Below are 21998 nucleotides of genomic sequence, written 5' to 3'. Positions count from 1 at the left end.
TTGTTTTGTTTTGTTTTTTGGCCACATACGTGCACAGCCAAGGACTTTTAGTGGAATGATTCCATCCATTTAAACCCCACAGCAACATTATGGGATTGGATGTTATCCCGATTTTGTGGAGATTGAGGGAAAGTCCCTCATCAGAGGATTGGACTCAGGACTTTGACGCAAAAGCCAGGGCTCTTGATCGTTCAAACTCCAGAACCCTGGTCCCTGTCTCTGACTCTCTGGTCCCTGTCTCTCTATCTCCCCGCCACTCGTGCTGTGTCCTCCACCCTGGGGCTTTGTCTCTCCTCCCTTTTTCCAGAACTCTGTCCCCATCCACCCACGGGGCTCTGATTCTTTGGATCCCTAGCCCTGTCTCTGCTGTCACTGGGCTGATGGAGATGCCAATGTGCATGGAGGACAGGCTCTTTCTGTGAATGCTCACGAGCTCTTCCACTTTTCCCCTCCAGGAGGGAATCCTGGCCATTTCACCCGTGGACTTGAACTTACCCCTGGACTGAGATCTTCCTCAGAAGCTGCTACAAGATTAGTCCTCCTGTCTCTATGCTCTTTGTGTGCTCTTCAAGCCTTCCTATTCCACTCAGGGTTGTGGGGTGGTGGCTGCCCTCCCTGTTTTTGCCAAAAAGAAATTGTTTAAAATTTTTTCATATTAAAAACATTTTCAGGTATTGAATTGTTTGTCCTTTCTCTCGAAAACTAAAGTTCTAAGTAGGAGATTTGGCTAAGAGATCCCTGTCTTTCTCTCCGGTTTATGAATTGAGGAAAGAGCCAAGTCATTCATTCTAGAAATACTTATTCGGAGCACCTTCAAGTGCCTGTCATTTGAACATACAGCATACTTGAGGATATCTGTGGATAGGATTCCAGCTAATCCCATTTTCTTCCCTGTTGCATGATTTATTTATTCCAGCTATCCTATGTTGATGGTCATGAAGTCTTTCTAGCGAGTTCCAGAAGAAAGCTATGATCTTCCTACATGGGGCATCCGGAATACCACCGTGTTCTCGTTTCTCTCCTCCCACTGCTCCTTCTGAAACTTTTTGGCTGGTTACTCCTCATCTATATTTAGAGCAGGGGGCAGTCACTTTTTAGGGCTATCGACCCCTTCACAAAATTATGTCTGTAAACACATAAAATCAGATGCACAGGATTACAAAGGAAGCCACTTAACAGTTGATCTTCATTATTCATGGATTCCATATTTGTGAATTTGCCTGCTCACTAAAATTTATTTGTAGCCCCCAAGTTAACACTCACTGGGCTTTTGTGGTTGTTGGCAGGCATGCAAATGCTCAGAGCAGCAAGATTTGACTCACCCAACATGTACCTTTTCAGCTAAGGTTGAGCAAGAGGACACTCTGCCTTCTTGCTTCCACTCTCATTATGCAAATAAGCATCCTTTCCTCGAACTGTCTAGTGCCACATTTCTTGGCATATTTGTACTTTTATTTTAGAGAGCACGTGAGTTGGGGGAGGGGCAGAGGGCGAGGGAAAAATCCTCAAGCAGACTCCCTGCTGAGTGCAGACTCCCAGTGCAGGGCTTGATCCCAAGGCCCTGAGATCATGACCCAAGCCAAGACCAGGAGTCAGACGCTGAACCGACTGAGCCACCCAGGTGCCCCTGATTTCATTGTTTAAAATGACCCCAAGAGGGGGCGGAGCAAGATGGCAGAGAAGTAGGAGACCTGGATTTCGTCTGGTCTCAGGAATTCAGCTGAATAGGGATCAAACCATTCTGAACACTTACGAACTCAACAGGAGATCGAAGAGGAGAGTAGCAACAACTCTCTGAACAGAGAGGCGACCACTTACTGGAAGCTTCCTTTATGATTGAAGATGGTGGTGAGCACTTTTGTGTATTTCCTGTCTGCAGAATCCTTCTTATCTGATAGTAAAAGTTGTCTTTTCTTGTGCTGAAGAAATTGATTGCTTCTGCCACATTTAAAAGAGCAGCGATGACAATTTTGGTTTAAAGAATGTGACTTAGATATTCTGCCATCAGTGAGGACGCCTGGCTTGGCTATAACCGATAGAATGGGGTGGAAGGAGGCTGTGTGATTTCTGAGACCAGGTCCTAGTGATGCTGCTTTCTGCCTGATCCACTGGGATTCTAACTCTTGAAGCATTCAGGCACCACATAAGCAGGCCAAACCTTCAGAGGCCACCAAGCCGTAAGGAAGCCCAATTAGCTAACATGGAAAGAACACGTGAAGCTATACACAGAATGCCTTGAGACTGCTTTGAAAGAAAAGGATGCCTGGCTAACTGCTCCAGCTTCCCCCTCCTCAAGTTTCAACCACCGCCTGATTGTAACTACGTGAGAGGCACTGAGCCGGAACGGCTGAGTTGTACCTGGATTCCTGACCCACAGAAACTGTGAGATAAAATAAAAATTTGTTGTTATTTAAAAAAAAAAAATGACCCCAAGAGTGTTCCTAAGTGCAGGAAGGCTGGGATGTGCCTTTGTTAGGATAAGCTCTGTTCAGGCATGAGTTCTAGTGCTGTTGGCTGTGAGTTCAGTGTGAACAAATCACTATATATTCAATAAGGTATATTTAAACAGAAACCACATAAAATAAGGTTATGTATTGATGGGTTGACGAAAGTTGTAACGAGGCTGGCAGGAGGCCGGCCCTGTATTTCCTCCAGGAACAAAGGCTCTGTGTTCACTAAGTCAGTGTCCACAGTGACTTTATAGGACAAAACTACCACAAATAATAAGAATTGGCTATATTTTGAAATAAAGATTTCATGGGGCGCCTGGGTGGCTCAGTCAGTTAAGCGACTGCCTTCAGCTCAGGTCATGATCACAGGATCCTGGGATCGAGCCCCACATCGGGCTCTCTGCTCAGAAGGAAGCCTGCTTCTCCCTCTCCCACTCCCCCTGCTTGTGTTCCCTCTCTCGCTGTGTCTCTCTCTCTCTCTCTCTGTCAATTAAATAAATAAATAAAATTTTAAAAAAGAAAAAGAAAAAGATTTCAATGTTAACATAAAAGTTACTGGTATAATAATACGTGTGCTTCTTCATTAACATGCTAATTAAAAAGACCTATGGTGGGTCTCATAACCATGTTTCCTAAGTAGAGCAGGAATGACATTTTGAGGTGTATTAGTTATTGCTGTGTAACAAATCGCACAAATTTGGCAGCTTGCATACACATTTATTTTTATTTATTATTTGAGAGAGAGAGAGAGAGGCAGAAATAGCGACAGAGAGCACAAGGGGGGAGGAGAAGGAGAAGCAGGCTCCCCGCTGAGCAGGGAACCCCCACCACGTGGGGCTCCATCCCAGAACCCCAGGATTGTGACCTGAACCAAAGGCAGACGCTTAACTGACTGAGCCACCCAGGTGCCCCACAACACATATTTATTAATCACGGTCTCTGTGAGTCAGGGATGTGGGTGCAGCTCAGCTGAGCACTCTGCTTAGGGTCTCACCAGGGTGTGATCAGAGTCCCAGCTTCTGTCTCATTGGAGGCTTGGGCGGGTCCTTTGCCCAGTGCATATGCTGTTGGCCGAATTCATTTCCTCGCCACTGTAGGGCTCACAGTGGGGACCAGCAGGAGAATCAGTGTGGCCTCAGGGAAGGACTAAGGCCCCTTTTAAAGGGCTTCCAGCTGGGGCTCCTGGTAGAGCATGTGACTCTTGATCTCAGGGTTGGTTGTGAGTTCAAGCTCCAAGTTGGGTGTGGAGTTTACTTTAAAAAATAATAAAATAATAAATAAAAAATAATAAAGGGCTTCCATCTGATTAAGTCAGGCCTCCCCAGGATAATCTCCCTTTTAATTAAGGTTAACGGATTTGGGGCCTTAATTACATATGCAAAATCTCTTCACCTTGCCATATATAGTAGCCTAGTCAGAGTGATACCTATCTTTTCTGTCATATAGGTCAGCCTGCTCCTTTGTATATCACGCTAGGCACAGAGATCCTGGAGGCTATCTTAGAATTCTGCCCATTGGGATGCCTGGGTGGCTCAGTCGTTAGCATCTGCCTTTGGCTCAGGTCATGATCCCAGGGTCCTGGGATCAGGTTGTGCATCGGGCTTCCTGCTCAGCGGGAAGCCTGCTTCTCCCTCTGCCTGCCGCTCCCCCTGCTTGTGCTCTCTCTCTCTCGCTGACAAATAAATAAATAAAATCTAAAAAAAAAAAAAAAAAGAATTCTGCCCATCACATGAGTCTTGGCAACAAGTCGTGTGATGGGGCGCCTGGGTGGCTCAGTTGGTTAAGCGACTGCCTTCGGCTCAGGTCATGATCCCGGGGTCCCGGGATCGAGCCCCACATCGGGTTCCCTGCTCCTCGGGAAGCCTGCTTCTCCCTCTACCACTCCCCCTGCTTGTGTCCCCTCTCTCGCTGTGTCTCTCTCTGTCAAATAAATAAATAAAATCTTTAAAAAAAAAAAAAAAACAAGTCGTGTGACATGCAAGCATCTATGATTTATGTCGGGGACCAGGCCACAGGAACCAATGCTACTTTGATACTTTGATGTGTTGCTCACATTCTTTTTTTTTTTTTTTTTTTAAGATTTTATTTATTTATTCATGAGAGACAGAGAGAGAGAGAGAGGCAGTGGGAGAAGCGGGCTGAGCCCGATGCAGGACCCGATCCCAGGACTCTGGGATCATGACCTGAGCTGAAGGCAGACGCTTAACCATCTGAGCCACCCAGGCAACTTGTTGCTCACATTCTTAATTGAAGGAAGGACAAAGTTCCAGTTTAGGGAGAGATGTCAATCCCTCCCATCCTAGTTCACAACGCCTGAAATTTTTTTTTAAAGATTTTATTTATTTATTTGTCAGAGAGAGAGAGAACAAAGCAGGGGGAGTGGCAGGCAGAGGGAGAAGCAGGCTCCTCACTGAGCAGGGAGCCCGATGCGGGACTCAATCCCAGGACGCTCGGATCATGACCTGAGCTGACGCTTAACTGACTGAGCCACCAGGCGTCTCCACAACACCTGAATTTTCAATGTGACCCAAGTCAAGAACCTGCTAGAAGTCCGTGTGCCTTCTGTAAACATACCAACCTCCCCAGTGATCTTGTCCACTCCGTGGTCTGTGGCCTAATGCAGCACTGGCCAATACAGGATGTGAGCCATATACGTCAGTTAGAATGTTACATGGTAGCGCTGTTAAAGCAAAGTAAAAAGTAACTGGTAGGGGCCCCTGGGTGGCCTGGTTGCTCAAGTGTCTGACTCTTGGTTTTGGCTCTGGTCATGATCTTGGGGTCCAGGGATTGAGGCCCATGTGGGCTCTGTGCTCAGCGGGGAGTCTGCTTGAGATTCTCTTCGTCTGCCCCTCCTGCTCCTGCTCTCTCTCACGCTCTCAAATAAATAAATAAATCTTCAAAAAAAAAATAAAAATAGAAAGCAACCAGTAAATTAATTTTAACAACTTTTATCCACCCCATGTATCCAAAATAAAATCATTTCAACATGTAATCAATATAAAAATATTCATGAGATACTGCAGATTCTTTTTTATTGTTTATTTTTAAAGATTTTATTTATTTATGTGAGAGAGAGAGAGATAGTGAGAGAGAGCAGGAGCAGGGAGAGAGGGAGAAGCAGGTTCTCCGCTGAGCAGGGAGCTGGATCCCAGGACCCTGGGATCATGACCTGAGCTGAAGGCAGGTGCTTAACCTACTGAGCCACCCAGGTGCCCCTGTAGATTCTTTTTTAAATATGAAGTCTTCACCATTTGGAGCACATCTCATTCAGACTTGCCACAGTCCAGTGTTCATTAGCCCCACGTCGGGAGTGGCTGCCATCTTGGAAAATGCATAATTTGACACTGACAAATCCCCCATCTCTGACTTCAGCTCAGACCTCTTCCCTGGACTCTGTATGTGTGTATCCCCCTGCCCAGTGCCACCTCCTTTTCAATCACATTAAGTTATTTCCTAGTGTTAAAAAGATATTTTGTTGGGCACCTAGGTGGCTCAGTCGCTTAAGCATCTGCCTTTGGCTCCCCCTCCCTCAGGGTCCCTGCTCAGCGGGGAGCCTGCTTCTCCCTCTGCCTGCCACTCCCCCTGCTTGTGTGCTCTCTCTCTGTCAAATAAATAAATAAAATCTTTTTTTAAAAGATTTTATTTATTTATTCAAGAGAGAGAGAATGAGAGAGAGAGCACATGCGAGGGGGGAGGGTCAGAGGGACAAGTAGACTCCCTGCTGAGCAGGGAGCCTGATGCAGGACTCGATCCAGGGACTCCAGGACCACGACCCGAGCCGAAGGCAGTCGCTCAACCAAGTGAGCCACCCAGGCGCCCCAAATAAATAAAATCTTAAAAAAAAATAGTTTGTTATAATTTTATGTTCTTAGTAGCAGCACAGAGCAAAAGTAACTGATTGGGTCCAATACATGGAAGTCAGGGGAAAAAGGGTTAAAAAAATCTTGCTGAAATATTTGGAAAAGAGCTTTAGGACCCACACAGCCTATAGTGTAGAGATGAGGCGTGGACTGATATTTGATCAATTGGACTTCATCAAAACTTAAAATCTTGGGGCGCCTAGCTGGCTCAGTTGGAAAAGCATACGACTCTTGATCTCAGGGTCCTGAGTTTGAGCCCCACGTTGGGTGCAGAGATTAATAATAATAATAATAATAATAATAATAATAATAATAAACTTAAAAAAAAAACCTTAACACCTCTGCTCTTCAAAAGACAACATTAGAAAACTAAAACTGAAAAGGTGGGTCACAGATTGGGAGAAAACATTCAAAGTAGTTATGCCCAACAGAGACCTGCATCTCTGTCTGTATAAAAAAATGTTTACAGGGGCGCCTGGGTGGCTCAGTCATTAAGTGTCTGCCTTTCGCTCATGTCATGATCCCGGGGTCCTGGGATCGAGCCCCGCACTGGGCTTCCTGCTTGGAGGGAAGCCTGCTTCTCCCTCTCCCACTCCCCCTGCTTGTGTTCCTGCTCTCTCTCTCTCTCTCTCTCTCTCTCTCTGTCAAATTAATTAATTAATTTTTAAAAAGTGTTTACAATTCATGAATAAGAAAACAATACCATTTGTAAAACTAGGCAAAAGACTTGAACAGATTTAATAAAAGAAGATCTACAGGGCACCTGAATGGCTCAGTTAAGCGTCTACCTTCAGCTCAGGTCATGATCCCTGGGTCCCTGGGATCGAGTCTGCATCAGGCTCCCTGATCCTCAGGGAGCCTGCTTCTCCCTCTGCCTCTGCCTCTCTCTCTGTCTCTCATGAATAAATAAAATAAAATCTTTAAAAAAAAATCTACAGATGGCCAATAAACACATGAGAAAACACTCAACATTAGTGGTCAGGACAATGCAAATGGCAATCACAATGAGACACCTCTTCATACCCACCAGAATGGTTAAAATTAAAGACTGCTCGTGAAAAGTGCTGGTGAGGATGTGGAGCATGTGGGGCTTTTCATGCATCACTGATGGGGATGCAAGATGATAGAGTGCACTGGAAAACTTCTTGGCAGTTTTTTTTTTTTAAGATTTTATTTATTTATTTGACAGAGAGAGGGAGAAGCAGGCCTCCCACGGAGCAGGGAGCCTGATGCGGGGCTTGATCCCAGGACCCCGGGATCATGACCTGAGCCGAAGGCAGACGCTTAACAACTGAGCCACCCAGGCACCCCTTTTTGGCAGTTTCTTATAAAATTAAACATACACCTAGCATCCAACCCAGCCATCTGCTCCTAGGTTTACCCAAGACAAAAATGTACATCCACAGAAAGACTCTTACATGAACATGGGATAGCCACTTTATTTATAATAGCCCCCAAAAGTCCAGAGTATCCATCAACAGGGCAATGGATAAACTGTGATACATCCATACAGTGGAATTCTCAGGAATAAAAAGGATCGCACCAACGTTATATGCAACAACTTGGAATGAATCTCAAAAGCATTATGTTGAGTGAAAGAAGAAAGACACAAAAGAGAACATACTGTATAATTCTTTTCATATGAAATTTTATTTATTTATTTGAAAGGGGGAGAGAGAGAGAGAGAGAATCTCAAGTAGGCTCCACACCCAGTGCAGAGCCCAAAGCTGGAGGCTCAGTCTCACCACCCTGAGATCATAACCTGAGCCAAAATCAAGTCAGACGCTTAACCGACTGAGCCACCCAGGTGCCGCCCCTATGAAATTTTAGAAAAAAAGCAGGAGCATCTGGGCGGTTCAGTTGGTCAAGTGTCTGATTCTTGACCTCAGCTCAGGTCTTGATGGAAGCATTATGAGTTCAAGACCCACGCTGGGCTTCCTGCTGAAGAAAACAAAAAGCTACATTAGAGTGACAGAAAACAGAAAGCGATTGCTTCTGGGGTGGGTGGTAGAGTATTGACTGGAAAGAGTCATGAAGGAAATTTCTGGGGTGATGGATATATTCTACCAGTTGCGTTCATCTTCATTCAGTGACAGATGACCTCGACTCAAGATGGTTCAACTTACGGTTTTTGGTGTGAAGTGGTACACTTTCTGTAGAAACCATACTTCCGATTTGAATTTGGATCTTTTCCTGGACTCCTGATACGCAGTATGATACTCTCTCATGATGTCAGGCCAGAGCTCACAGCCAAGCAACCAGAAGGGCAAACAACTGATACACCTACACCCATTCTGTACCCACACAACCATGCCACAGTATTCAATGAATTACATGAGATGCTCAACACTTGGGTTGGATGATACGGCCCAAGTGTTCCAAGCATGGCTAAGCTATGGTTTTCGGCTGGTTAGGTGGGTTAAATTTACAATTTATGTCATTTTCAACTTAGGGCGGGTTTATTGGGAGGCGGAGGAAACCCCATCATAACTATGGAAGATCTGTAGTGACTTTTTCTCCAAGAGGAGAAAAGCATCCTGGAGGAGGTAGCACCTAAGCTGTGCCCTGACTGATACATAGGAGTTGACAGGCAAAGGGAGGTGAGTGTTCCCAGCAGGCGGAGGGACCCGGCAAAGGCCAAGTGGCTTGAGTGGGGTTGTTGGCTTTAAAAAACTCGGAACAGTTAGGTAGAGGGCTAGGTGGTTATATGTCTTGAGGCCTGAGTCCTATTACTGACTTGTGTCGGACCCCAGATAAGCCCTCCTCTTCTTTGGGCCTCTCACTTCTCCAGTCTGTCCCTCAGGTAAATGGGCACAAGCTCCCTTGTTCCTTCTGAACTCCCCTCCGGCTGGGAGAATCCACCGGATAGCTGAGGAGTGACTATTCTTTGAGCCAATCGCTGGAGCCTAAAGGCCGGCCTTCCTCCCTTCTCGTGGGCCAATCGCCGCGTTCTCCTTGAGATCAGCAGCTAGACGAGGGCTGTCTAAAGGCTTCATGACGTCACATTCAGGATAAGCCAATAGCAGCTATAAGGAGGCGGGTTGTTTTGGTGATGGACAGCTCTCTTTCAAGATGTCCGCTTAGCGCGGGGCCCGCCGGGAAGCTTTGAGGCGGTGCTGGGGGGGACAGGGGCGGGAACTTCTGGTAGACTTTGCCCAATCATCAGTCGCGGTTTTTGCGACAGACGGGCAGTCTTTCCCATCCCCGTCGACTTAAGGGGGCGGGGCTCTGCACACCAGACTGGGCGGGCCCCTCAACTTTGATGGGCATCTTCTTTGCCCAATTGGCAAACGATATTCTCAGACGGGCCGCCTCCATTGCCAATGAGATCTCCTGGCGGGGTCGTTGTGGGCGGGCCGTGGACCCTCCGGTATAAGGCGGTCCCGGGGGAGTGCGGAGAAAGGGGGGGGTCTCGGCGGCAGGAGGAGGAGTAGGTGCGGGTGAAGATGGCGGCAGCCGAGGCCGCGAACTGCATCATGGAGGTGAGCGCCTGGAGCGCCGTCGGGGGTGGGGGGCGGTTTGGGGGTCGATGTTTTATGCCTCCGTCGTGGGGAAGGGGCTCCGAATGGGCGGATTGGGGATGAAGGCTCCCAGCCGTACGGAGGGGACGCCGCACGCTCCGGATCCCGGGATACAGCCTGAGGTGCGGGTTTCCTAGCTTTCGGGGGCCTGCGGCACCGGGTCGAGCTGAACGTGTCGTGCCCCCTCCCACGTGGAGGAGGGTTGGGGGCGCTTCCGGCCTGGCCCCCACGTGGCCGCGGCACGGTGGGTGGGGAGGGGGTGTGCCGTGCCCGGTGGCCCGGCGGGCTCCACGTGCGGGACAAAGGCCCCGCCCCCGGCCGGGGGAGGGGCGCCCTGGGGGGGGGGCGGAGAGGAGGCTCCGACCCTCCCTCGGAGGCCCCCTGTCCTCTCCCCGGGGATCGCGACGTACCCCTCGGGGTGTAAGTGTATCGGTCCCTCCGAGAAGTAAAGAGTCTTTCGGGAGGGGCAGTGTATCTCGACCCTCCAAAACCCGGTTCCCGATACCGGGGCATCAGCTTAGGCTTCGGTCCAGGTTTCGTGCATTCTTGGGTTGGGATTAGAGGAAGAGGAAGAATTAGTTCCCTCCGGGCCCCCGTTTTCCTGTGCCTGGATTCTCTCCTGCCAGGGGCTTTGGGAGCTGGGGGGATGGGGCATGCCCCTGTGACCTCCCTCTGGGTGGTGGGGGGGCCTCTAGTTGAAGGAGATCCTTCCCGATAAGGCGTCGTGCACCCCCTTGTGGCCATTTTTGGGTGTGTGGGAGGGACATCTTTTTCATGGGGCGTGTCCCAAAGCCCACCTCCCTTTCGGAGCCCTCCCGGGCGAGGGGAGGGAGAGTCTCTGCTGGGAAGAGGATGTGGGGAATATAAACTACGAGCTTTACCTCCTGTTGGAGACCTTTCTTTCCCCGGCGCATATGCGAAGGTGGGAGACCTCCCCCTTCCTGCAGCCCTGTTTGAGGGTCCTGAGCCTGGAGGCTTGATATGGTTTCCTGAGGTTTGCTTCTTGCGCAGCCATATGGGGTTGGCTCCGGGGCTGTTTCAAGACCTCTTGGGACTTGCCTGGTCGTGGTATTAGTGGTATTGAGAAATGAGTCCCAGTGGGAAATCCCCTTACTGGTCACCCTTCTTTGTAGGTGTCCTCACTGGCTTGGGAGAATGGGGGCGGGGCTTGGAGCTCCGTGGGTCATGTCTGTGACTTCGTGCTTCTTGGGGCCCGGAGGGTGGTCGCATCTGGAAGAGATGTAATCTGACGGGGCCTGCATACTCCCTCCTTTTACCTTGTAGCATTGGGGGGCAGGCAGCTCCTGGGTGTCACGCCAGTGACTCCCATCCACCTTGGCTCTCTCCTGGACCAGGGTCTGTATGGGTGGAGGAAATACCTTTCTTAGAGCTTGCCTCAGGACTTGGCCCCACGTGTGGAGGGGTTTGAGGGTCCAGAGTCTGGTCTCCCTGGGACTCCACCTTCCTGGGAAGAGGGTACTAAGCTAGGAGGTTGGCTCGGGCTGGTTTTGTTGGGGGCTTCCTGAGTCCAAGGCAGGAGCTAGGGGTCAGGGTGCCACCCTGGTGGGGGTGCCTGTGTGCCACACCTCCTTTCTGGGGTCCTCTCAGACAAGAGACTTGTTTGCAGAGGTGGCAGATGCCCAGTGGATACATCCTGCCACCCCCCCCCAGCTACTCGTGGCACCCCAGGATGGGGGTGTGTGTCAGGAAGTGTCACCTAATCTGGGGGGATTAGATGATGAGAGGGAGCGACAGCTGGTGGTGTGTACCTGGCGGGTGCCAGTTCCTCTGGCCTGGATGGGGGAGGTGTGTATGGTCAGGTGCCTGGCCAGAGAGGGACAGCGTGGGGGCGGGCCACCATCTCTCCAGCCATAGCTGGGACAGAACCCCATCTCTTCTCCCCCCACTTCTCCCACCCCTTTTAGAAACAGCTCTGCCTCTTTACTTGCTCCCTCTGCCACCACTCCCTGCCAAGGAAGAGGAAAATTGCAGGAAACACCCCCTCACCTGTGAGCTGGGGTCCCCTGGCCTGGCCCTCCCCTAGCCACTCCCAGTAGCTAATCCTGTCTCCCTGTTACTCTCTCCTAGAATTTTGTAGCCACCTTGGCTAATGGGATGAGCCTCCAGCCGCCTCTTGAAGAAGTAAATATCCTTTTGTGAGACCCTTCCCCACATAAATATATCTTGCCACATATCAGGCCCTTTCTAGCGGTCTAACCATGATTCTTCTTGCTTCATACCAGTTTACCCTGTGCCCCCAAAACTTTAGTACAAACCCCCTCCAGGTTTGTGGCTCCCATCTGGCCTCCCCAAATACTGTGGCTACTTCCTTAACTCCATTTCCAGCCCCCCCCCCCGTTTGCCCTTCCCGTGTCAGCCCCAATTCTGCCTTCCCCTCCCCTCCCCAGCTGTGGGCTGAGCTAGAGACGGGGGCAGAGAGACTGGAGAGATGGTAGGCGTGGCTGGGGTATCGGGGTACTCCCCTGGATGGTGCTCTGGGGAGGGGTCCTGGAAGAGGAAAGTGGGGTTGTAAGGTTTTGGGGTTTGGGGGAGAGGCAAGATGGCAGATGGGGGCTGTAGGGTTGCCATGGTATGATTTTGGGGGGGTGTCTCTTCTCCAGGGAGAAGTAGGGACCTGGAGGTTTAAGAGGCCTTAGCGAGCCCCCAGATTTGACCCATGCTCCCATCCACCTCCTCCCAGGTCTCCTGTGGCCAGGCAGAAAGCAGCGAGAAGCCCAATGCTGAGGACATGACGTCCAAAGATTACTACTTTGATTCCTACGCTCACTTCGGCATTCACGAGGTGAGTGAACAGCTCCTAAAGCTGCTGAATCTTGAGGGGGTTAATGTTTGGGAGGGCTGGAACTTAATTTCCCACGCATGCGCCCTGCTCCCCTGGCAGCGTGCCTGGCCGCCCCTCTGGGTGTGAGGCACACACCCCGGGGTCGCCTCTCCCAGCCGTTGCCTTGGAGACGGAGCTTAGCCTGGCGCTCTCCGGAGCCTGGGGTGGGAGCGCGGGCGAGCCTGCCTGAGACTTCAGCCAGAGGTCAGGGCCTGCTGGTCTCTGCCGCCCTCTAGTGGCTGGCGGTGGGACTGTCCCCCCCAGCGGCTCGCGCCTGCTGCGCCCCGGGGCTTCTGGACCCTTTTGCACCGAGGTCCCAGAAAGCGGTGGGGGTGCGATTCTGAATACTTTTTTCCCTTTTTTTTCCCTTTTGCTGAGGCCTCTTCCAAATTCTGGTAGAATATACGTAACAAAATTTACCTTTAAGTGTACGGTTCAGGGGCAGTAAGTGCTGGGTACAGCCAAGGATCATTGGGGCTTGGGAGGCAATGGTAGAATCAGGCCAAGGCGGGAGGGAGATTAGCCCATCCGGTCTGATTTTACAAATGGGGAAACTGAGGCATGTGGGAGGGAAATGACTTGTTCCAAGGGGACTAAGGAAGTGGGAGGACTGAGCTCTAGCTCTCCAAACCGCCCGTGTGTCAGAGGCCAGGGCACCCCATTTTCCAGCTGGGGACGTGGGCCCCCTCATGGCATGCTTGTGCCTTGCACCCCCACCTCCCCCTCCAGGAGATGCTGAAAGATGAGGTGCGCACCCTCACATACCGAAACTCCATGTTTCACAACCGGCACCTCTTCAAGGACAAGGTGGTGCTGGACGTGGGCTCCGGCACAGGGATCCTCTGTATGTTTGCTGCCAAGGCTGGAGCCCGCAAGGTCATCGGGGTGAGTGTCCTGGGCAGGCGGGCGGGCCAGGGCCTGGGGACAGAGAGGGGCCCCTCGGGGCTCAGGGATTGGATGGAGGGGACTGGGGGTGGAGGGTGGGAGTGGGGGGGGTCTCACCCTCCCTTCTTCCTGGGCCCCCAGATCGAGTGTTCCAGTATCTCTGATTATGCGGTGAAGATCGTCAAAGCCAACAAGTTAGACCATGGTGAGCCCAGGAAGAGAATGGGTTTGTGGGGATGGAGTGGGGTGATTTCCCGCTTCCCCGGGGCCCTTGGCAGTGGGGTGGGGGCCGTCATGAACACAGAGTCAGCTATTCCTCCTGCCACGGGCTCTGAGCTGCCGGCAGCCTGAGAATCCCACCTTCTCAGAACTCAAAACGGGCAGTGACAAGGTGCGTGCCCTGCTGGTTTAGAAATTGAGTGGCAAAGTCACGAGCTTAGTGCTGGGGCAAGAAGCAGCCTTTAGTTTGCAGAGGCATGGGGTTGACACCTGAGGGTCCGTGGTGAGAAGTCTCTCAGCCGCCCTGCTAAGCTCAGCCCACAGTGCCTTCCAGAGAAGTCTACACCCACAAGCATGTACACGTGTAAATGTTTTCACGCTCACTTGCATATCTTAGACGTAAATAGCATTTCACGCAAGCCTTTTGCCCTTTACTTCTTCCACCTGCTCATTGTGTAGTTTCACACATTTCCAGATGTGAGAGGCTCTTGCTCTTTTCGATGACGACCATCGCCTGCACGTACCCCAGCTCTCAGTCGGCCTCCTGGGGTGGGCATTCCGGCAGCCCCTGAGACATTCATCCCCTCGCCCACAATGTCATCTCGTGTATGAACTAGTGTATCTGGGAGGTTATTAAAGGAGGGTTGCTCGGGTCAAAAATGCCAGTTGTGTGGATGTTGCCATGTGGCTTTTGAGTTCCCACCTGTCGGGTTCCCGGGGCAGAGAATGAGGGAAGATGGTGGGTTTTCCGGATGTGGAAGCTCCTAGCATTTTAGAAACTGAAGTGATTTTTTTTTTTTTTTAAAGATCTTATTTATTTATTTATTTATTTAGAGAGCATAGGGAAGGGGGGAGAGGGAGAGAATCTCAAGCAGACTCCACACCAAGAGTGGAGCCCAACACAGGGCTGGATTCAACGACCCTGAGATCATGACCTGAGTCGAAACCAAGAGTTGGATGCTCAACTGACTGAGCCTCCCAGGCGCCCCCGTAGTGATTTTTTTTTTTAGATATTATATTTATATGTGTGTGTATATATATATATAGAGAGAGAGATTAGTATAATGAGCCCCCAGATACCTACCACTGAGCTTTAAATATCTCCATTTGAAGCAAATTTCAACTGTGATGTCATTTCTCCTATAAATCCTACTGTGTGTGTGTGTCTCTAATGAAGCCTTTCAAAAAACATGACCGTGCTGTTAACAACAAAGTCTTATCATCCAATATCTAACCCATACATTTCTGCTCCTGCCTTAAAAATATCCAGGGTGATGAATGAATTTTAAAACTGAGTTAACAGGGGCACCTGGGTGGTTCAGTCGTTAAGCGTCTGCCTTCGGCTCAGGTCATGATCCCGGGGTCCTGGGATCGAGCCCCGCATCGGGCTCCCTGCTCGGCAGGAAGCCTGCTTCTCCCTCTCCCGCTCCCCCTGCTTGTGTTCCCTCTCTTGCTGTCTCTCTCTCTCTCAAATAAATAAATAAAAATCTTAAAAAAAAAAAAAATTGAGTTAACAGAGAGGCACCTGCCTGGCTGGGTCCGTAGAGTGTGTGACTTTTGACCTCGGGGTCGTGAATTTGAGCCCCACGTTGGGGGGCTTTAAAGAGATTACTTTAAAAAATAATACTAATAAAAAAACAAAACCAAAAAACCCTGAGTTCAGAGAATGTGGCTTCAGCTGGCAGAGTTCTTTGAAGATGCCCAAATGCAGCTCCCAGCTGGAGGAGACAGGGGTGACTCCAGTGGGGTCCCCAGGTCCTGGTCCCCCAGGGGAGGCAAGCGGACGGGTCTCCTCAGGGCCAGTTGCATGTGCCTCTCTCTGCCCCCACAGTGGTGACCATCATCAAGGGGAAGGTGGAGGAGGTAGAGCTTCCGGTGGAGAAGGTGGACATCATTATCAGCGAGTGGATGGGCTACTGCCTCTTCTACGAGTCAATGCTCAACACCGTGCTCTACGCCCGAGACAAGTGGCTGGTGAGGCCCCCTGCAGGGTGGGAGCAGTTCACAGAGCCTGGGCTCCTTCGGCCACGTGTTGACCACCTATCGGTCAGGGCCTGGGCAGAAAACCAAAAGCCATACTAGATATTTCCCCCACAGGGGACTTCATGCAGGGGACTGACTGCTCAGATGTGGGAGGGCCCAAAGCCAGGATGGGAGGTCACAGGCACCAGAAGCTAGACAGTGACAAGGAGACAGAGTCAGGAGGTGGCTGGTGCTGGGGTGCTGGGAAGAAGACCATAGCAGTGCGAAAGGATGGGGGGAGCCCAGAGGGCCATGGTTCCAGGTGCTCAGGGAGCAGGCTCCCCAGGGGGCGGTGACTGAGACCTGAACAAGGGGTAGGAGCTGCAGGAGATCTGGGGTGAAGAGCATCTGGACAGAGGAACTGGTGCAAAGGTTCTGGGGCAGGAGTGTTCTCACTGTGTGTTGAGGAACAGCGGGGAGTGGCCTGAGGGTCTGGAAGAACAGTAGAAGGGAAAGGGGTAGAGGGGCCTGAGCATCCCCGTGAGACTTTAATTTTCCTCTCTGAGGAGCCAGGGAGAGTTCTGCAGATTCTTCAGAACCTATGAAGGACAGGTCTGAGACTTAGGTGCTCCTGGATGCCACCTGGCAGCCGTGTGGGGAGTAGATGCGGGCGTGAGAGCAGAAGCGAAGAACCAGTGAGGAGGCCATTGTAGGAGTCCAGATGGCTCAGACCGGGGTGCGGATAGCATGTGTGGATAGAGACCCAAATTGTCAAGGTTTAGGGGCAGTGTTCCAAGCCTCCCCGCCCCAATCCTTCACACCCTCCCCTTACCCCTCGGCAGGCCCCTGATGGCCTCATCTTCCCGGACCGAGCCACGCTGTATGTGACAGCCATTGAAGATCGTCAGTACAAAGACTACAAGATTCACTGTGAGCTCAGGGGGGCCCCCCCCAGGAGCTCGGGGGGCGGGGCAGGCTTGGCCTGGGTGCCCCTGATGGGCTCACCCCTCCTCCTTGCCTGCCTCCCCAGGGTGGGAGAACGTATACGGCTTTGACATGTCTTGCATCAAAGACGTGGCCATCAAGGAGCCCCTGGTGGATGTGGTGGACCCCAAGCAGCTGGTCACCAATGCCTGTCTCATAAAGGTGAGGGGGGGTGTGGCCAGGTGTCCCCAGGGTTGGAACCAAGGAAGGGCCACCAGCTGACCCTGGACAAGGCATCGGGTCGCCCAGTGTTTGCCTGAGGCCTGGGAGTCTGGCCTGTTGGCCAGAGGTGGCGCTAGAGGCCCAGAGAAGCCACTTAAATCCATTAAAAAGCTTCATGAGCCAAGCCCCGTGGGTGGTTCCAGGTGCCACCGGGAGCAAGACCAGTGAGCAAGACCAGACTGGTGGGCACTGCTCTGGGGGGATGCATTCCAGGGGGGCACCCCTGAGCTGGTCAGCACTCCGGATGCGGGAAGCTCAAGGCCCTGAGCGAGTTGATATGCACTTGGGCCACTGATGGCAGTGATCGGTTCTTGACCCCCTCGGTGTCCACACACAGAGCCGGACACTGGGGTGAGCCCTAGAATTGCGCTGGGCTGTGAGAGGTGGCCCAGACCTGGTGGAGGAGGAGGGAGTCTGGAGTGAGTGAAGACAGGAGCTGGGAGGGTGGGCACCAGGGAGCTGTCGGAGGGATTTTGAGCAGGAGTTTGACATGAGCTGATGGACAGTGTTTTAAAATCGTCACATTGGCTGATAGGTCGGGTAAGGGGCTGTGGCGGGGGGTGGGGGGGGCAGAGGTAGGGAGCTCCGTGAAGAGGCCCCCGGGCAGGGCGAAGGCCATGGAGAAGGGCTAACAGGCAATTCTCAGAAGCAGAAGTAGTAGCCCTAGGAAGTAGAACCGTCCGGTGTGGGCTTTGGCCATGTGAGAGAAGGAAGCAGGACCACAGCGTGGCACCCCCAGGCTTCCCCGCCTCCCGCTGGGCTGCGTGTTGGGGAGTGGGGCTCACGGGGCCTGTCCCGCAGGAGGTGGACATCTACACTGTCAAGGTGGAAGACCTGACCTTCACCTCCCCCTTCTGCCTGCAAGTGAAGCGGAATGACTACGTGCACGCCCTCGTGGCCTACTTCAACATCGAGTTCACCCGCTGCCACAAGAGGACAGGCTTCTCCACCAGTGAGTGGGGGGGGGGGGCAGGAACCAGCAGGGGGAGCCAGGGGGCCGGTCATGCCTCAGTTTCCCCACCCGTGAAACAGAGGAACCGACAGTTCCTCTCCAAGGCTTGATGAGGGTGAAGGGATTCAGGGATGGTGGACCCCAGTCGAGGCTCAGCAGAGGTCATAGAGGGGCCAGGCCGAGGCCCAGGGTGGGGGCTGGACAGGAGGCCTGGCGGCTGGCCGCATCCCGGCTGACCCGACTGCACCCCCAGGCCCCGAGTCCCCCTACACGCACTGGAAGCAGACCGTGTTCTACATGGAGGACTACCTGACCGTGAAGACAGGCGAGGAGATTTTTGGCACCATCGGCATGCGGCCCAATGCCAAGAATAATGTGAGGCGCTGCGGGGCCGGCGGGGGTGTTGGGCTCAGGAGGGGCATCGCTGCCTGTTCTGGGGCTCCAGCAGCCCTCTGCTCGGTTGAGTCTGCGACCCCTGGGGAGACCCCAGGTGGATGGGAGGACAAAGGGCCTAGAGTCCCCGGGGGGGGGGGGCCTGGGCTAGGAGTGTGGATCTGTGGGCGTGGGGCCGGGTGATGCTCAGGGAGCGCTGCCGGAATGGGTGTCCCAAGGCCACAACCCCTCTCAGAGGACACGTGTCACTGGAGACCTTTTGGGCTCTCACACCTGGAGAAAGATGCTAGTAGCATCTAGCACAGGACAGTGAAGAAGCCTCGACTGTGACTCCCAAATGTCAGTAGTACAGAGCTTGGAAAACCCTGGAGTAAAGAGACCAAAGGAGAGGCCCAGAGAAGCGGGAGGGAGCCGGGAGCCGGGAGCCGGGAGCCGGGAGCCGGGAGCCGGGAGCCGGGAGCCGGGAGCCGGGAGCCGGGCGAGGTTGGGGGCCTGAGGGCAGAAGTCTTCAAGGTTACTGGCGGATTTTGGCCCAAGCCTTTCGAGGGAGTGCTGGGGGGTGGGGAGCACGGAGCGAGGCCTGGCTTCCAGGAAGCCTGGGAGCTGAGGGCGTGCGGACTGTGGGGTCGTGACCAGTGAGTGTTGCCGTGAAGGAGGAAGTGTGCTGGAGGAGAGGTGTGCTTCCTAGAAAAGAGGGAGGGAGTCACTGCTTTACTGATGGGAACGGTGCTGATGTGGGACCGACTGTCATGCCTGCGAGCTCTGCCCTGGAGGGGTGGGCTTGGCTGGGCTCCAGGTGCCTTTGAGAGTGTCACCCGCGGCTGGGAGTCAGGGCTCAGGGCGGATGCTGAGGGTGGGACCTGCAACGTGGGGTCTCCCAGCCTGGACGTGGGGGTCTCCGGGGAGCTTGGGAGGTGGCTGGGGATGCACTCCCTGCAGCCGCTTCCTGACTCAGACGGTTCCAGGTCTCTGCCTCTCCCATGTCCAGTCCCCCTCACATCTGCCCTCTCCCCACAGCGCGACCTGGACTTCACCATTGACCTGGACTTCAAGGGCCAGCTGTGTGAGCTCTCCTGCTCCACTGACTACCGGATGCGCTGAGGCGGGCCCGGCTTCTCCCACCCCGGCCGGGCCGGCCCTGCACGGGCCCAGGGGCTGCGGCGTTCTTAGGCAGTTTGGGGGCTCCCCCTTCCTCTCCTTCCCTCCCTCAGAAGGGGGTTTTAGGGGGCTGGGCTGGGGCGGGGCACATCGTGACTGTGTTTTTCATAACTTATGTTTTTATATGGTTGCATTTACGCCAATAAATCCTCAGCTGGGACGGCTTGGCTTCCTGGGGGGCACAGTGGGGTTGGGGTTCGGTCTGCAGGGGCTGCGATGACAGCCTGAGCAGCGGGGGCTGCTGGGATGGCACCTGCTGGTAGCTGTAGGTCTCTGTCCCCACCTCTGTGTCTCTAGGTCTTGCTCTGTGGCTCTGGCCTCCAGTGGTCTCTGCTCCCCTGCCCCCCCCAGTCTCCCTCACTTGTGCCCCCTGAGGCCCTGTTCCCTCTTGTCCCCATTGGGCAGGGCTCCTGCCCCCGGTTGCCCTGCTGGGCTGGGGGAGGGTTGGGGTGTGGGTTCCCAGCAGAGCTGGGTCCTTAAGTTTCCCAGAAAGTCATCCTCCCTCCCCCCCCCCCCCCCCAGTGCACACATTGTTCCACTGTGTGGCTGTTTTTTCCTGTCCAGGACCCTCCAAGGCCAGGCCGGGGCTGACTGGCAGTGACTACTGCCCTGCCCTCTGCAGGTGGGGAAACTGAGTCATGGGGGGGTATGTTAAGGGGATAGAATTCCTTGTGCGTCTGCTTCCTCCCCCAGCCTAGCTTGGGACTTGGAGGTGGGGGACAAGGGTGGGGGGGGGTGTCCCACCTTAGGGCAGCAGGGCCTCCCCGCCTCCCCTCTTTACAGAGATGGACTCAGAGGCCCCACTGACAGCTCCCCAGGGGCTGTGTGTTCAGCTGCTGCTGCAGGCGTGGCATCTACACCTGACCCTTCCTCACGGCCTTGTGCACGGAGTCCCTGGTCCCCCAGGGTGCTGTCCACAGGACCTGGATCACCTAAGCCATGACTTCCCACGGCCCTGGCTCCACCTGCTTCAGTACAGCTGGAGCCCTAGGCCTGGTGGCGCTTCACACCCGTCTACACCTAGTCCTCTTCCGGGATGGTGTCCGCCCGCGGTGCTAGGGCCCAGACTCCCTTTGTCTACAACCCGACATGGCTCCGCTCGCTCCCCGCATTGCCCAACCCACGAAGGGGCCCGGCCCTGGAGACCTCGAGGTCCTCAACGAGTTGAGGTTGAGGTCGCAGGAGCCCAGCGCCTCCCTTCCCCCACCCCTTTCCTGGAAGCCCTAAGCTGTGTCACCACTAGCAGGTGTCAGCTGCCCCGCCCTTCTTCCCTCTGCCTTAAAGGGGTCCCTCTCCCGAGGCCTCCCAGGGTCATAGCTCCGCCGTGTGACCGCACCCGCGAGGGCTCAGAAGCCAAGGAGTAGAACGTGGGGGTCCGGGTTCTAAGCCTCCCCTTCTGGCGTGGTGTGGCCTCCTCGGCTCTTGGCCGCAGTTTTCCCCACCCGGGCAGGGGGGGACTGGCGCCCAAGCGGGCCTCCAGGGGACTGTCGGACTCGGGAAGGGGGCGGAGCCGCACCCCGGAGGGGCCGCTTCGCACATGGGTTTGGAGGACCACTCCCGGCCCCACCCCACGATGACTGCCCACATCCTCCTGTTGCTTCTCGCCTCCTCCGTCCTGGGGGACCCGGACTCCGTGGGCAGGTGAGAAAGGCGGGTGGCGGCGGGGACAGGGCAGGAAGAAGCCCGCGAGGAGCGTGCGCCCTCTTCAGGCCACTGCTTCCCGCGTCGGTGGAACGATGATCTGGAAGCGCGCCTCTGCGGTCGCGGAGTTCTGGGTGCCCCGACCCCACCGAGACCCCTTTCTCGAGAGGATTCTGTTTGAACCCGGCCTTCTCCCCTGCTCCCTCCCCAGGCAGCCCCGGCACCGCAGGCGCCTCTGTTCCCTGGGCACATGCCAGACCCACCGCCTCCCAGAGATGATATACTGGCTCCGCTCTGCCTCCATCAAGGAGCACTCAGGGAAGGCCGGCCGCGAGCCCCAGGACCCCCACAGCTACGGGCGCCGCCGTCGGCGCGAGGCCAGGGTCCTGCTCCGTCTCCAGGACCTTGGCCTGAAGAAAAGAGGCCAGCGCAGTGCCCAGCTTCCTGGGTGACGTCAGGCACGTCCCTGGCCCTCCCCTGGCCTCAGCTTGCCCATCTGTGTATTGGGGCCACGACCCCAAGTTTCTTTTCCCCTAACTCCATCACCTGGGCTCACTGAAAAACTGTCTCCCCCCGCTGTGATCTGGGCTGGACCCAGGGGCACACCGGACCCAGCATGTACAAAGAATACTAACGTCCAGAGCCTAATAAAACGAGTTTCCTGTTTCAGACTCTGCTTGTCTGTGCCCATTCCGTCCTCCCTATCTGAGCCCAGTATCTCACATATTCGTCCCCTTATTCCATGCACCTTTTCCCACACGGAAGTCCCTCTGACTATCTAACTTGAATCCAATCCGCTGTAGCTTCTCCTTCGCACGACTCAGTCCGTGCAGCTTGCATTTTCCGTGGGCGGTTTCGGTGGGCCGACCCAACCCCAAAGCGGCCCTCCCTCCTCGGGATGGTAGAACT

The 21998-nt window shown here is 53.9% G+C and overlaps 3 protein-coding genes across 7 annotated transcripts in view; all 3 read left to right on the top strand.

Annotated features, from left to right (window-relative positions):
* Nucleotides 1-679, top strand: part of BCL2L12 (BCL2 like 12) — a 6703-nt gene extending 6024 nt beyond the window's left edge. For all 3 annotated transcript variants that reach the window (XR_012376405.1, XM_073886719.1, XM_025849484.2), the window contains one exon: nt 456-679. Coding sequence is in view for 2 of the 3 variants with exons in the window: in XM_073886719.1 (XP_073742820.1) it covers nt 456-506 (51 nt within the window). In the remaining variant the exon portion in view is untranslated. The remainder of the gene's footprint in view (nt 1-455) is intronic.
* Nucleotides 680-9642: 8963 nt separating this feature from the next.
* PRMT1 (protein arginine methyltransferase 1) lies at nt 9643-19608 on the top strand. Of its 3 annotated transcripts, XM_025849956.2 has the most exons (11): nt 9688-9792; nt 11920-11973; nt 12533-12634; nt 13403-13558; nt 13700-13763; nt 15609-15751; nt 16582-16669; nt 16770-16885; nt 17747-17897; nt 18151-18272; nt 19308-19608. In XM_025849956.2, the coding sequence occupies exons 1-11, from the start codon at nt 9757-9759 to the stop codon at nt 19389-19391; spliced, it is 1116 nt and encodes a 371-aa protein (XP_025705741.1). In that variant the 5' UTR covers nt 9688-9756; the 3' UTR covers nt 19392-19608. The 3 variants fall into 3 exon arrangements, with proteins under 3 accessions (XP_025705742.1, XP_025705741.1, XP_073742817.1); XM_025849957.2 differs by lacking the exon at nt 11920-11973 and having other exon boundaries at nt 9643-9792; XM_073886716.1 differs by lacking the exons at nt 9688-9792; nt 11920-11973 and adding an exon at nt 12265-12283.
* A 590-nt stretch (nt 19609-20198) lies between these two features.
* On the top strand, nt 20199-21760 carry ADM5 (adrenomedullin 5 (putative)). Its single transcript, XM_025849763.2, has 2 exons — nt 20199-21089; nt 21301-21760. The coding sequence occupies exons 1-2, from the start codon at nt 20986-20988 to the stop codon at nt 21539-21541; spliced, it is 345 nt and encodes a 114-aa protein (XP_025705548.1). The 5' UTR covers nt 20199-20985; the 3' UTR covers nt 21542-21760.
* The last annotated feature ends 238 nt before the right edge of the window (nt 21761-21998 follow it).

Source organism: Callorhinus ursinus, unplaced genomic scaffold (assembly GCF_003265705.2).
Source record: "Callorhinus ursinus isolate GAN/ISIS: 27379988/994484 unplaced genomic scaffold, GSC_fseal_2.0 scaffold71, whole genome shotgun sequence".
Classification (NCBI taxonomy): Eukaryota; Metazoa; Chordata; class Mammalia; order Carnivora; family Otariidae; genus Callorhinus; species Callorhinus ursinus.
The sequence above is the reverse complement of the archived record's forward strand: the minus strand, read 5'-3'. Positions and strand labels throughout refer to the sequence as shown.